General features: G+C 38.9%; 1 protein-coding gene across 3 annotated transcripts in view; it reads right to left on the minus strand.

The window, feature by feature from the left end:
* Window positions 1-16590, minus strand: part of celsr3 (cadherin, EGF LAG seven-pass G-type receptor 3) — a 56243-nt gene that overhangs the window by 30042 nt on the left and 9611 nt on the right. For all 3 annotated transcript variants that reach the window (XM_067413683.1, XM_067413684.1, XM_067413685.1), the window contains exons 2-3: window positions 10355-10692; window positions 9259-9547 (exon numbers count right to left, since the gene is read on the minus strand). In XM_067413683.1, the coding sequence (XP_067269784.1) occupies window positions 9259-9547; window positions 10355-10692 (627 nt within the window). The remainder of the gene's footprint in view (window positions 1-9258; window positions 9548-10354; window positions 10693-16590) is intronic.

The following is a 16590-nucleotide window of genomic DNA, read 5'->3' on the forward strand; positions in this document are numbered from 1 at the left end:
TGGCTCGTCCAAGCTTTATAATGGCAGTGAATGGCAGCCCAAAATTTGTAGCCCAAAAAAGTGCATCCATCCATTTTAAAAGTGCTCCACACGGCTCCGGGGGAATAATAAAGGCCTTCTGAATTAAATCGATGGGTTTGTGTAAGAAAAATATCCTCTCGTGATTCAAAACGCTTGTGCAACGCCCGACATCATCGTCACATCATTTATGTTTTTTACGCTGCGTCCGCCGTCAACGCCGTGGCTGTTATGCTTTTTTACGCTATATCCGACGTCATCGTTGCGCCGGAAACTAGTTATTTTCTTATTTTATAACGAGTTAAATATGGATATTTTTCTTATATAAACCCATCGATTCACTTCGGAAGTACTTTATTAACCCTCCAGAGTCATGTGGATTACTTTTATAATGAATAGATGCACTTTTTTGGCTTCAAATTTTGGACAGCCATTTACTGCCATTATAATGCTTGGATTAACCAGGACATTTATTAATACCGCTCTGATTATATTAATCTGAAAGAAGAACGTAATTTACACCAAGGATGTCTTGCCATTATCCATTTAAAATTTGTTAATCAAATCTGTCTTGTTTCACCTTGTCTACACCGGATGTGAGCAGCGCGACAGGACAAAAGAGCCCCTTATAGTCCGTTATGTTGTCTACACTGGATGCGGCGTGATGTGAGCGACAAATCTTTGACAGTAAACTGTTGCCTCTTTCTATTTATGACATACTGACATGAAAAACAAATGTTTTGCAATGTGTGCATTATCGCTTGAATTCAATTCAATTCAATTCGTCATTCAATTCAAAGTCTAGAACATTCGGCTGATACACCCCTGAAAATGTTTTTCCCCCAATTAAACCTTGCTGACAAACAACTTAACATCTTTACAAAATTGAACTACAGGGTTTTAAATAAGCACACGCCCAATTAAATCAACAATAATCCGGTCCTTATAACAACGTTTTTTTTATTTATGAAAATTGAAATATGGTGTCTGCCCTGACAAGGGTTATTTTTATATGTGGTGACATACAAACTTTTTTTCCAATGCATATAGAAAAAGGAGCTTGACCAGGTGCAGAAGCCAACAGTCACCATCCTTACTGTCGAGGAGGAAGAGGGAACGTTACCTTTAAACCCACTGGATGCTTTGATTGTCTTTAAAGATGAGGTGGTGATGTCTGCCAAGTCAGTGCAATACACTTAGAGTACATTAAAGATCATACAGTGCTTTTGCTTTTTGAGGAAATGTACCTTTTTACATAATTTTTTTTATTTTATATGTTTTGTTATTTAAATGTTATGACTTTTTTAAACATGTTTGTGCTGTTTTATTTGGTGAAAAAGTCTAATATTTTTTGTCTAGTTATATTTGTGAACATATGGCATACTGTATTTATGATGTAAATGTTATATTTCAATAAATTACTTAAAAATACCCTCCTGTTCTGTCTTCATTTTGTACCAATGTTAGCTTGTGCTTAGTCTTATGTAACTTAATCACTTTGAGTTTGATGAACTTAAACCATTTGCCGCAATCTGTTTCCTAAAACCATTTAAGTAACCATGTTGTTGTTAAGACTTAGTTAGATTTGTTACCTGAATTCAAACTGAATTAATAAAATTAACTTAAAATCTTTAAGTTCAGTTTACTCTTAATAATTGATCAACACAACACTAAAATATAAGTTTTAACACTTAAACAACACTAAAATATGAGTTAATTTAACTCAATGTATATGAGTTTTCAGTACTCATACTTAATGGTTTTAAAACTTAATTGGTTTGAAGCAATCGGTTTCCTCAAATGGTTTGAGTTACCGTAACTTGTTGGGTTTTACAGTGCACATACAACATCACAAAAACCTACATATCCATGATGCAATTTATAAAACAAGGAATTTACAAACACTCATTAATGGTTGCAAATTTGTTCTAATAGTAGCCACTGCTTAAGCTTAATTTCAAAAATGTTGAAGCTGTCAATACTTCTGATGTTTTTTGGTAAGGAATTCCATATCCTCACGTAATAAATATGTTTCTCTGATTCACCACTGTCAAAGTGGCATTCATAGAGCAGCAGAAACACAGCTTACGTTAGTCAGCGGTTGCGGTGTGCAGATATTCGCCTTTTGCAGTTATATGCTCCCAAAAAAAAAAATGAAAGAAAAAAAAAAACGCCTAATATGGAGGGACGGTCTCTCTTGCTTTGGCCTGTCAATTCAGAAGACAAACCAATGGGCCATGGTCACTGCATGATCGGCCAGTCAGTGGCAAAAAATAAATAACCTATCGACCCATTGGGAAAATGCCCGGTATGCCAGATTACCAGTCTAGCCCTGGGTGCTGATCTTTGAAATTAAGTGCTAATCTTTTAAAGATCATTTTTTTTAAATAACTAAAAAAAACACAGTTTTACATTATCATGTAAATTCACTTGTAGCATTTAAAATGATTGATTTGAGTTTTAAACACTTTTTTTTCCAGACAAATTACTTAAGTTTCGGCCATTTACATCAGTTATTGGCCATAGTAATAAAATGTATAGATTATTAGTATTGGCCAGAATTTTAAGGGGGGTGGGTGAAATGCTGTTTCATGCATACTGAGCTTTTTACACTGTTAAAGACTTGGATTCCCATCCTAAACATAGACAAAGTTTCAAAAACGAATGTTGGACGTTTGATGGAGTATTTCTGTGTTAAAAATACTCCTTCCGGTTTCTCACAAGTTTCGGAGAGTTTTTTTCGAGTATGGGTCGGCTTGATGTGAACAGAGCGGAAGGTCCTTGTATGGGCCGTACGGCTCTTCTCCCGGTAGGGTACGCGCGCGTGAGTAGAGCGAGAGAGGAAATGCACGCCCACTCGCTCAGGTGCAGATCCAGTCGTCAGAGAACACTTATGTCGTTATAGTCCGCACCGCACTCCACTTTATTCCTATGGGTGACATCAAGCGACTTCAACGCTTCAGCACAGCATTCCGGGAAGGCAGCGCTGCATTTGAACCGATTTGAACGCAGAAATGACGGGAAGCTTCACAACATCGCTTCAGTCGCATCGCAAAGTGGATCTCCACGGTCACTGCTGTCACAGGACTTCACCAAATCATACCAAAGAAGTGTGTTTTTGACTGAGCGGTCCCAGCGATAAAGGTTTGGTCCTGCTTTGGAAGCAGCCGGTGAGTAAAACTGCTTCAAATGTCTATGCTGTTGGCTATCGTTGCGTGAGTAAACATCAGTAAACGACACGATCGCGTGCTTCGTCGTTCAAATGCGCTAACGTTACTCCATTGTTGTTCTATGTATAATGTTACACTAGTCTGACGTGCAAAACCGTTTTGCTTGCTACTAGAGGTCTTCACGGGGCACCCGAGACCCGTGGACCCGGGATCCGACCCGGGACCCGTACGGGTTCGGGTCTATTTTTTAAATGGTCAGCCGGGTCCGGGTCGGGTCCTAATCTATTACTTCGGTTCCCGGGTCTGTTAATGTTGTAGCCTATGTAATACGTCAATCGGACTCGGAGAACACCTGGCCGTGAGAGTCAGCGCGGCTTGTGTGTTTTGTGTAACTTACAAATTGCTAAATTAGGATAAGAAAAGTGTGAGCCGGGAAATGAGGTTTAGAAATACACAACAACAACAAAAACGCAAGCGCGCTCTCTCTCTCGCGCGCGCGCTCTCTCTCTCTCTCTCTCTCTCTCTCTCTCTCTCGCGCGCGCTATCTCAGCCTTTTAGAAAGCGGGCAGATTTAATGCATGCGCGCGGTAATAATGTACTCAAGAATATATTTCAAATCAGCAACAAGACCTCAGGTGAACTGTCACATAAATGTTTTCTGTGATGCTCAAATTGTGTAAAAAAAGGCTCATATTTCAGGTTGCTCCAGCTGACGCGCGAGTGCAGTCTCAAGCGCGTGTCATGTTTCTATGGCAACCCGAGCTTCCGCAGACCGCAGTGACTGTAATGACTTTAAAAATAATATGAATGAACCGTCTTGTTTAATCTTAAAGTTCTGCTAGTCAGACTCAGAGAGATTATGGCAAATAAATAATGGTAACGCAAGCGGCCATGGCACTAAACGAGCAATAGTTATTAGTTCAAAAGGGCAAACAGTCAAAGTTATTATGCGAATGAACTCATAAATCCGTCACTGTGAAATAAAATTGACTTTTACAGCTGAAATGAGTGAATTAAGCATGCTTGGAACAATTAATGAGGAATATTGTAATACATCACAATCAAGGTACAAGGGAGACAACGGCTATATCGTTAGGTAGGCTGACTGAGACAAAGTTATTTTTCGCAGCTTGTTCATTAACTTGTTAACAGCAGTAACGTTATATTGTGTAATATGAGACAATCGGGTCCAGTCGCGTCTGTGTCTTCCCGGCGGGTTCGGTTCCAGCTATCAAATAATAGACGGGTCCATGTCGGTTCCGGGTAATATATTTTTGGCATTTTTCGGATCTGCACGGGTCCGGGTCCAGTTTTTAAAATAATAGACGGGTCGGGTCTGTGTTGAACATTGCGGGTCTCTTCGGGTTCGGGTGCGAATTTTTGGACCCGTGAAGACCTCTACTTGCTACTGCTAAGGTTTAATCATATACAATAGTCCATAAACCGAATCATGTCCTCATAAACTGCGAGTAAACACACACAAATGTTGACAGGTCACTAAATACAGTACATACCACATACTCCTGTTCAATTTATTTCAGCCTCCGAATTTGATTCTGGATCATATCTGTATTAGCTGAGAATCGATAGCCATGGGTTTCTCCACGCTTGAGGACGTCACCGCTTTGCACGCGATCGTCATTCTTTAGCTCCTCCCACACGATACACCTCCAGGCGCTCGTTTTTTTCCGGAAAGACTCGGTACAGCCTATATTTCTTTTATAAATATAATAAAACTAAAGACTTTTGGAGATATGAAGGATGCAATACTACTCTATAGATACTCAAGATTGACATGAGATTGACTGAAACTGAGTGCCCCCCCCCCCCCCCCCCCCTTAATATGAGGCATCCCTATTTTTGACTTAGTACTTTGATTGGTTGTTCAAGTCGGCCTGAAATGGAAATCTATTGAATCTACTTTTTATGTGTGTTATTAAATCTTATTGTGATCAATTTATTTTTATTGTTAATTTTTTTTGAGCTTATAATAATTTTTTTTTTTTAAACACCAGAAAAAAATATTTTTAAAAAATCCGATCTAATTTTACAGGTGGAAAATGTGACAACAATACCAAAGAAAATGTAAATACAACTGGTAAATACTCCAAAATGAAACCCTAATAATTATTCATGCCCTAGTGCATGCTGGGAATAGGGAGAGAATGGGACTAAACTACATTACCATTTTTCTCAGAGTTCTTTTTTTTCTTGATCCAAGAATAATTGCGCACAGCTTTATGTATGAAAAACTGAACATTAAAGTCACTGTTTTAAATCAGTCTATAAGATGCATTTGATATAATTAATCAATTGTACCATCACTGTATCAGCAGGGGACTAGCATACGAACACAAACACACACACACTTACACACACACACACTTACACACACACACGCGTGTAGAAACTCTGTAAAAACCTGTAGACGGGAAAACCCCGAAGGACCAATAACAGACAAACACACACACACTCCTACATAAAGCAGCTTGCTGTTTGGGTTTTGAAACATCAGCAGATCCTGCCCTTAGGCTTTATGATGCTGAGCCAAATGTGAGCCAGATTCTGGCACTGTGATGTTCCAGCATTGTGTTGGTGAGCCTCTGGCACTGGTTAAATAAAGCACATTAATGTGAATGCGTGTACAAACCTCTGGCACAGACACACATGTAGACGATATCTGTCTCTCTTTAGTGGGAGTATAAAAAATACTGCCTTTAAATGTGCTTCAAACTTTGACCCACTACAGAAATACACACACATACAGCAAAATGCCTTAGGACACAAACATGGACGGACACACAACGCATGCAAACAAAACATTGATGTTTACACTACAGTAACCGCTCATTATGAATACAAACCAGCCACACACACACATAAACAGACACCAAACCCCACAAGACACATGGACTTGCAGATTTAAAGAAGCTCAGTCCAGCCTTTCTCAGATCCCACTGGCTACTTAGACTGAGTGTTCTTTGCATATTCAACAAGAGGCATTAGCATATTCATCATAGCTTACAAACATATCACCTGCAAAGGGAAAAGGATTTGCACACATTCCTCTTGACAGCATTGAATATTCAAAAGCCAATATAAAATAAGTCGCTATGCTCAGAATAAAAATATATAAGCAAGTCACAGGCCTCTGAACTCCAAATACAATTAAAAAAGTTTTTATAATAAATATATTTTATAAAAGAAGAAACTAATGTTACACCATGTCATATAAGTAGTAATAAGTAATAAGATCACTGTGATATTTAAATGATTTTTAATCATTTGATAAGCCTATTTTTTTGTTAATATGGATTACAGACAGTCAGTAGGCATAACATAAGGGTGTTTTTCCTCATGAATATTTCAATACAATAAATATGTTGATCATTCAGAGTCAACAACAAATATATCTATCTATTTATCTGTCTGTATGAGAGACTGCTTATGAAGCTTTTAAAACTAGTTCAAATGTATCTTGATAAATGCTTTTATCTAGTTTTATTGTAACGATCTAAGAATGTTTTTGCAACAAAAATAAATTAAAAAGTGTGATTATCTGCTGCATAATTATATGCCAGTAGTGGTGCTGAATGTATAATTCCAATAAGGCAAGAATTAAATTGCTTTTAGAATGCTATTATTATTTAACATGTTCCCCCATTCTCTTTTCACTGTGTTTTGCCCCTGGCCCTAGTTAAACCATATGGACTGCCTGACATGAACACAAGCAATTCTGAGAAAACATTTCACACTGACCGCACTGGCTCACAGAGCACTTACTGACACACAGACCAACAGCAATTCTCTTCAACTTCTCAACCAGAACTGACAGAAACACTTACACAAACAACCTGTACATAAGCATGTCCAACTCAAAAACACACACATTCTCACAGTTTACAATGAGGTAGAAACGTTCGTCCAAAAACAAACTACGAACTGTCTTCACATACCCACAACAAATACAAGTGATAGCACACCGAGATATTCACCTAAATAAAGACAAAGAGCATTCAAGTGCAGTTATCTAGACATGGACAAAAGGTGAGCTTTTAAGTACACACACATGCTCTCACACACGCCGGCACACTTAAACAAATCTCCATTGATTCTCAGCTGACTCTAAATCACTTAAAAACCAGCAGGGAAAGGCTCTAAAACCCTCTCTGCAAATATCTCTCCATCTTTAGTCTCTCTATCTTTAGTCTCCAGATGCTTTTGTCCTTTTATATTTGTGTCTGATGCTCTCTCTCTCTCACTTTTCTCCAGCTGTTCACTTCCTGACTAAGTATTAAGAGCACTTCACCCTCTTTCTTCCTCTTTCTGTTTCGCTCCGCTCCCCTGTACCTATCCAGAATATTTGGTAATGTATTCTCTCCCCTTCCTTCAAATGATGTTTAATTCATCAAAGCTATTCTTCTTCTCTTGGGCTAAACCACCCTCTCTACCCAACCCCCACACGCACATGGTACGGCCCTCGGGGGATCCTTCATCTGCCCCTGCTTTCATCCTTCCGTTGGATTTCTTATCCTCTCTTTCACTTTCTTTCATACTGCAGCGTTTGTATTACCAAGAGTAGCTCATTTAACTTCAGACTGACTTCACTGCTGAGAGTTTAGGTCTGTTTAACCCGTGGCCACACACATACACTTGCTAAACAAACTGGCTAGCGGTTGTGCTGTACCACCAGGCACCATCGTCTAGTCTCAGCATCAGATGGTGCGCCCACGGACCGCTCACAGCCCCTTCTCTGGCCATCTGATGCATATTGCGCAGAAAACTGGCAACGCTTGATTGGCAGGTTGCTGCACAATTTTCCAGTGCCTCTTTGGAAAAGCTAGTAGCTGGATTTGGAAACGTTGGAGACGCACATGGCCAGGGCTGTGTTAAAATATAGATTTTCTCATTAATCGTTATATTAATTTGAATGATCTGGTTACTGCTGATTACTCAATACTGAAAGTCCCAAGAGTGATTGAACTCAGCAAAACAAGTTTATTTATAGACACATATTTGTTATTTTACCATTTGCAGTTCCAAATGCATCCACCGATTTTTCACATAAGAACGGGCGCGGTCATCTGCAAATGTAATGTTCCTGGCTTCCTGTGAAAACTCTTATTTCTTATTTAATTTAACAAACTGGTTTGTTACGGTAACAGTTTTTTCCATTCACTGCACTTTAAAATACTTCTTGTAATTTTTCCTATAGCGGCTAATGAATCTAAAATCTCACACATTCACAGAAAACAGCTTACTTCAGCAAGGAAAAAAATAAGGTGGATAGAGGACTAGAAGTGACGAATAAAATATTTTTTTAATATAAATAAAAAAGCATTAGCTGAGGATTTATTTCACACACACACACACACACACACACACACACACAAATCTAGAATTTGTGAATCAGAATCTAACTGAATTAGAAAAGTTACATCTAAACACAGTCCTAACTCTTAGCATCAAATCTTTGGAAGATATATGAAGAGTAAGAGTTAAGATGCAAAAGTCTCTAAAAGCCACTTTGGTCAAAAATTAGGTCATGATACTGAGTGAGTGAATGCTCTCTACATATAGTATACGTTCATAAAATACTTTCACTTCAAACCCACTAAATCCCAGCCTCAGCCCATTCAGAAGTACCGGTACTTAGGTAGAAACCTATACACAGGATAGACAAAAATGTTTTTTTTTTTTTTTTTTTTAAACGGACATATACGGACATAGAGGCTTTTGCATCTGAAGTCTTCATTTTTGTAATTCCTGTCTAACGAAGAAATATCCAATGCCAATAGTTGTTGGGTTTATTGGATCTGTTGCTGTCTGTTCGGCAGTATGAACATGACAGTTGTGATTCTCATCATTCTACTGTACATACAACTGCCAACTTTAGTGCACATTTTAAATTTTGCTGTTTGTTTTGGCAGTGTGAACCAACCATAAGTGGGCGAATCTTGGCCAGAATAAACCGCAAAAAGTGTTCTTTTGCAAGTCTTTGCAAGACTCCCCATCATCTAGAAAGATACAATAATACATCCTTTACTGAAACAAACAATCCCACTCTCACCTGTGTAATCCTCTCGACAGATGCAGGTGTAGCCTCCCTCCCTTCGAGCACACACTCCTCCATTCATGCAGGGGTTTGAGTAACACAGGTTTATTTCAATCTCACAGTAATCTCCGGTAAATCCGGCTGGGCAGCGGCAGCGCAAGCCTGTGATGGGATGGATGGGCCGGAACAGCGTGGAAGGGGAGGCGATAAAGGGAGCGGAGCTGTTGAAGCGAAGGACGCTGATACACTTCATGTAGTTCTGACATGGCTCACGCAAGCACACGTTATCATCAAATGGGAGAACCTGCCATAGTACACAACAAAGGGTGTTTGTAAGTGTTTGTGTGAATTTGTGTGTGTGTGTGTGTGTGTGTGTGTGTGTGTGTGTGTGTGTGTGTGTGTGTGAGGTGGACTGTGGTAAACCCTACGTTATGGGGGTCCCCGACTCCCCACAAAGAGGGCAATATCCGAAATCCTTGTCCGTGTGGGGACATTATTTGGTCACCATGAGGAAAACATTTTATAAATCATACTAAGGGATGTTTTTTGAAAATGTAAAAATGCAGATAGTTTTGTGTGATGGGTTGGTTTAGGGGCAGGGGCAGTGTAGGGGGATAAAATATACAGTTTGTACAGTATAAAAACCATTACACCTAAGAAAAGTCCCCATAAAACATGGAAACACTGTGTGTGTGTGTGTGTGTGTGTGTGTGTGTGTGTGTGTGTGTGTGTGTGTGTGTGTGTGTGTGTATGTGTGTGTGTGAGCCTGTTTATGTGGTTTATGAGGACACAAATTTGTATAACTACATGGGTATTACACTGGTATTACACTATAAATGTGGTTTATGAGGACATATCAAATGTCCTCATAATTCAAATGGCCTTAAAAACATACTAAATGATGTTTTTTTGAGAAAGTAAAAATGCAGAATGTTTCCTGTGATGGGTAGGTTTAGGGGCAGGGGCAGTGTAAGGGGATAGAAAATACGGTTTGTACAGTATAAAAACCATTACGCCTATGGAGAGTCCCTGTAAACCACATAGACCAATGTGTATGTGTGTGTGTGTGTGTGTGTGTGTGTGTGTGTGTGTGTGTGTGTGTGTGTGTTACCTCCATATGTGCGAGGGTGTTAAGTCTAGGTCTGTTGAGGTACAGCTGCTCCTCCAGAGCCTCCGATGGGAAAAAGTGCCCTCCTGGCAATGCCGCTGAGAAACTGACGTTGAGCACCTTTCCTGCTTCTGCATCCGGCTGCACGTTAAACACGAACACATCATCAGGAGAGACTGAGAGCACTGCTGACACCCCTTCCAGGAAGTGAGTGAGTAGCGGGGAAAGGAAGTGCTCCTGGGACATGTTCTGGAGCCGCACAGTGATGCTGCTGCTGAGCATCTCTTCCGTAATGATGAGAACCCGCAACACACACTGAGCGCTGATGCTGTGAATGCCATCTGAGAAACAGAGAATGAGACAAAGGAAGATGAAGTGAGTTGAGGAGAGATAATAAGCTTAAAAATGACGAGCCTTGCCCTGTATCGTATGCGTAAAAGCAGTATGTCAGATCACTTTCGTTTGTAAGTTAAGTGATAAGAACAAGTCTGACAGGTCAATCAAAACATCACTTCAGTTTCTCTGACAATCACAGTCTATGTTTTACTCTATTGTAATGTGAAACATTTTAGTGCTGCTGCGAGAGTTGTACTACTTCTGAGGTCCATCTCAACATGCAGAAGTGAGTCGGGTCGGTGTCAGAACAGCCTGTGAGATATCATCTACAGCTCACTGACTGTGAAATTAGAAACATGCTGCGGAGTGAATCATCCGTGTCCATCAAACGCACACATACTTTATGCTCATACACACAAATGCACATACATTACACACTGCTGTTCAAAAGTTTTTGATCTGTAAGACTTTTAACGTATCTTCTGCTCACCAAGGCTCCATTTGTTTGATTAAACATTAAACAATTAAAAAGTAATATTGTGAAATATTATTCAAATGTAAAATAGCTTTTCTATTTGAATAAACTTTTGAACTTTCTATTCATCAAGAATAAAAAAAAATCTGTTTTCGACATAATCATAAATGTTTCTTGAGCAGCACATCAGCATAAATTAGAATGATCTCTGAAGGAACATGTGACACTAAGTAATGATGCTGAAAATTCAGCTTTGCGTCACATAAAAAAACACATTTTAAAATATATTTGAACAGAAGTTATTTTACATTTTAATAATATTTCACAATATTAGTTCTTTGTGTGATTTTGTATTTGTGATCAAATACTTCTAAAAACATTTAAAAAAACAAAAAAACATGTAATTAAAAACTTTTGAATGGCAGTGTACAGTGCATACAACTGCAAATATATACAGAAAGTTTAGAATTGTTAAGAGAGCAAACTGGAAAGATAAAAAAGAAAAAAGATTCAAGGTTTTCTGTGACTGATCAGAAATTGTGTGGGTGAACCGAATATAAATGCCCAGATTACATTTCAGACATGTTTTTGCATATAGAAATTAGTAGATTTTTAGAACTATTCTTTTTAGTTTATTCATTTCAGTGTTTCATTCAGTATGTAATTATTTTCATGTTGTGAGCAAACTACCAACTGACCAGGCCTTTTGCTTTGCGAGTATTAAGTTACGTTTTTTTTTTTCTCCGATTCTCTTCCGATGGTGCTTCTGCTTCTCATAAGACGCTTATTTGTGTAAAGATGCGTTCATGTGCTCAGAGAAATTTTGCAGGTGAAATCCAGTCATTTCGATTGTAATCCACATTTTGCATAAAAGAAAAACATTTCCCCATTGCAAATGTTGAATTATTTTTCCACACAAATTTGCAGCATTGATCAATAGCAACTGCTTGGTTTGAAAGTAACTTCTGTGTGAGCAGTGCTTTGCACAAAACTACACTTTTGGCAGTAGACAATGGGCATTTTTGTGGGCCAAATTTTGGCTAATGCAACAGCGCCTTAAAGTCACAATATGTAATTTTTCACCACTAGATGTTGCATATTTAAAACAATGCTGTAACTTGATTATGCCGGGATTTCGCTGAGCTTTTATTATGCCGAAGACTATCACTTCACACTTGTTGACACTTGTTGCACACTGCAGTAAGATATTAGATATGGTAAAACCTATTTGCGGTAAATGAGAAAAATGAAATTTAAACAATAAGACTATCTGTGTTGAGCTATAGAACAATGATTAGTGTTCTGTCGATTAATGTATCCAAACAGTTGCTCACCAGTCTAATAAAACACATAGCAAAAACTGAATTTTCCGGGTTTTCACTGTCAGATGTTAGGGGGCACTATTACACATCTTCTGAATGAGTACCGGTACTAGATCTCCTGATCAAAACACGCGAGGAAGACGCAGTAAAACAAGTAATCGCATGTAATCATTTGCATATGTAACATAACGTGTTTAACATGATTAAACAGCATATGAATCAAAACTTCCTAATGTTACTGAATGAAATCTGGACCCAAGACGAGCTACAGGACTATGGAAGCATTAGGGGTGTTGATGGACTCAATCTACTCCATCTGTGTTTGATAAGCCTTCCACAAAAACGTGATTTTCTCATCTTTTTGTTTAAAATTTTGCTTTTTTTTATGTTCAAATATTCAACATTATAACATTTATATGAAAAATTGTGAAAAACTCTGATGATGGCGGGCAACCTTTTTTTAAGGAAAGAGTTAAGAGTTAAAGTGTCTTTGGTGTTTCCATGAAATCAAGGATAACGCAGGTGTCATTGACAGGCGACACACGGGCATGGTCCATGTCCCAGTTAAAATTGCTTATTTCTCTGGATTTAAACATTCTTGGAAACATTTGGGATAATGTAAGTACACAAGTCAACAAAATATATAACATTGTTCTAGTGGTTTTTGGATATTTGAATCCGAAAGCCTTACATCTGTGCCTTTAATATATTTAATATATATATATAAAAAATTGTTTGTTTTTTTACTGTAAAACAATACAAAGTACAATACAGAAATACAATCCAAAAATACTATTGTATAACAGTATGTATAAATTAAAGTGATGTCAGTTGAGAAAAATGTAATTAATTATCATGAAAATAATGTCATAATGCAATCAAACATGCATGGTCCTAAATTTGGGCTTGCTTTTCTCAGAGGGTCAAATATTACCCAGACAAACTATTGACAAGTCTCCTGAAATTCAGCTTTATATCCATATTTGTTTGTGTTTAAATATTACAGCCACTGGCTTTAATTTTGGACCATGCACCGCTTTTTGGGATGCGAGTTTGAAAATACACACCACTGCAATATTATCATTAAAGTGAGCAGTGAAGCATGTTAGTGCTTGAAGGACTTTGATACTCCGGTCCCACTTACACCCTGCCAGTCCAAGCAATTCTGAGTCGTGTTATTCAGTATGTCCATGCTGTTTGTACAACACTGATGACATTTTCACATTTGCTTTTCCATTTTCTAAATGATTTTTCCCTCTGAATACATTAAAAATGTTTTGCAATAAAGTGCATGAATATGGTCTTGGCAGCGAGTCACTCTAAAGTCGATTTAAATTGAGTGAAAGAAAATTACTCAGAGAAGAGGAAAATGATTCAGCAGAGAGTGAGCGGGGAGAATGGGAGAGAGAGGGAGAGAGAGAGAGAGAGAGAGAGAGAGAGAGAGAGAGAGAGAGAGAGAGAGAGAGAGAGAGAGAGAGAGAGAGAGAGAGAGAGAGAGAGAGAGAGAGAGAGAGAGAGAGAGAGAGAGAGAGAGAGAGAGAGAGAGAGAGAGAGAGAGAGAGAGCTTGGGGTGAGGGGTGATGATGCTGGAGGCTGTTAAGGAGGAGTCAGGGATGGGAAAGAATAAAAGCACAGAAGATAAAATGAATGGGGGAGGGGTGAAAGAGAGACGTTAGATCATAATGTCATCTACTTAGAAGTCATACCTTTCATGCTGATAAGCATTTCTCATAAAATACATCTTCCGTTCCCCCTCTTTGCTCTCAAAACACGCAGACAGAAACAAAGCATGCTTTTTACTCAACCACACGTGCCATTTTAATCCATAACCCAAATTTATAACAAATTGGCGTTTTTAAAGGTAAAGTGTGCAATTTCAATGCCTCTGTTGACACTGTAAAAAAAAAAAACAATAGCTGTGTTACAACAGTGTTTGAGGGCGGGTCAAAGTAGACTTTGTCAGCGGGCGACCAATGAAGACCATAGGCTGGCTTTATGCAAATTTGTGACATGTTACGTTGGTATGTAACAGGAAGTAAGACGCCTCGTTTCGGCAGTTTCAGAATCGATTCCTTCTTTTAGGAGACAATAACTTTATTTGTCGTGCACTATCAACAATCAGCTATATAATATAAGGTTATATTCAAAAAAAGCTAAATTGGGGCACTTTAAAGCTCCTGTAATCCTGCTTGGCTCACCACACCAAACACTTTTTGCAAATTACAGTTTAGCTCAAAATATTTCTACAGTTTTTCCACAGTGATGAAGTATTTGACTAAAGTGCTGTAACGGCTGGAAAAATATAGTCTTGTTTGTCAAGCACAACGTGCGAGCGTCTAAAAGAGGATGACAGCAGCGGCTTGAAGTTTTTAATGTCACTGGATGTCTCAGTGTCTAAGGAGATTATATCCTCCTTTGATGAAATGCCACCCTGTGCAAGAGAGAGAAAGAGAGATGGAGAGAGCAAAAGGGGTTACAGGAGGAAGGATGCAGGCAGGGGAACAGGAGTGTTTACATAGACGTCAGAAAGATGAAGGCAATATCAAGCAGACAAGAGATCTGGGAAAGTGTGTTTGTGGGAGACTGAGATGAGGACAAGAGGAATAAAGAGAAGGTGTGTGGGGAGAGAACGAGGTACAGGAGAGGAAGGGGGAAGGGTGCGTGGAGGCAGCTGGTTTGATTATGGGATTATAAGGCAGTGACTCCCTACTGACCTCCCGAAAACAGTCCTCGTCTCTCTCTTTAACTCACCATGCTGCCATTAAACTAATGCACTAGAAAAGCACATGGCGCAAAACACAAGAGAAGCCAATCAGCAATTTCTTGAGTATCATTTTTCTGTCATATTCCAATGAGCTCTGAGGTCCAAAAAAATAATAGCAATTATGGAAAATTGACAAGTAAATAATCTTAATTACTATAAACGGCCACAACATGTGCATGGGGTAACACACTGGTTCCTCAACATCTAAATAAAACATTTATTTAAATGATTAATGAAGCTTACTGCAGGAAAATATTATTAGTCATGCTGGTTAAATCAACACATTTCGAGCTCCCACAGAGGATAAGTCAAATCACCCGCATGTGTATGTGTGTTTTTTTGCTCTTTGTTTAATATCTGTGTCTATGGATTAGACACTAGCAGTCAGTGGAAGGTCAAAGTGATTTTACCAAGTAGGACATGTCATTGGGTCATAACTTGTTGATCCTCGAACAACATTCCTGTCAGAAAATTTAGTGCTAACCGTAAACCCAATCCTAGTCATTACTTCTCCCTAAAATCAGAGAAAAATGATAATAACACTGATGAAGAAGCACATAACCCTTGTTGTAAGCCTAAACTTGACATAAACTGTAAACTTGGGGGGGAGTTTCAAACACTAAGTTGAATGTTTGATGGGGTATTCCTGTGTTAAAAATACTCCTTCCGGTTTCTCACAAGTTTTGGAGAGTTTTTTCAGAGTATAGGTCGGCTTGACGTCGATAGAGCGGAAGGTCCTTGTATGGGCCGTACGGGCTCTTCTCCCGGAAGGGTACGAACTGCGCGTGACCAGACCGAAAGAGCAAATGCACAACGCTCACTCTCAGCAGCAGATCCACTCGTCCACGCAACACTTCTGTCGTGCCGCGCTCCACTTTATTCCTATGGGTGACATCCAACGACTTTAACTCTTCAGCACAGCATTCCGGGAAGGCAGCTCTGCATTTTAACCGATTGGAACACAGAAATGACGAGAAGCGTCACAACATCACGCTTTAATCGGTTCGCAAAAGTGGGTCTCCATGGTCACTGTTGTCACAGGACTTCACAAAATCAACAAGAAGTGTGTTTTTGACGGAGCGGTCCCAGCCATAAAGGTTCACGGTCCTGCTTTGGAAGCAGGTGGTGAGTAAAACTGCTTCAAATGTCTATGTTGGCTATCGTCGCATAAGTAAACATCACTAAACATCAGTAAACAACACAATAGTGTATAGTTAATTTATCAATGGAGCATGCGATCTATGGTGTGTGTTTAAATACATTTGTTTAGCTGACCAATATGTCAGTTTGTTTGTTGTAAAAACCACCCAAACATAAAGCTAGGCTAGGGGATGTTCTCACA

This window comes from Pseudorasbora parva, chromosome 13 (assembly GCF_024679245.1).
Source record: "Pseudorasbora parva isolate DD20220531a chromosome 13, ASM2467924v1, whole genome shotgun sequence".
Classification (NCBI taxonomy): domain Eukaryota; kingdom Metazoa; phylum Chordata; class Actinopteri; order Cypriniformes; family Gobionidae; genus Pseudorasbora; species Pseudorasbora parva.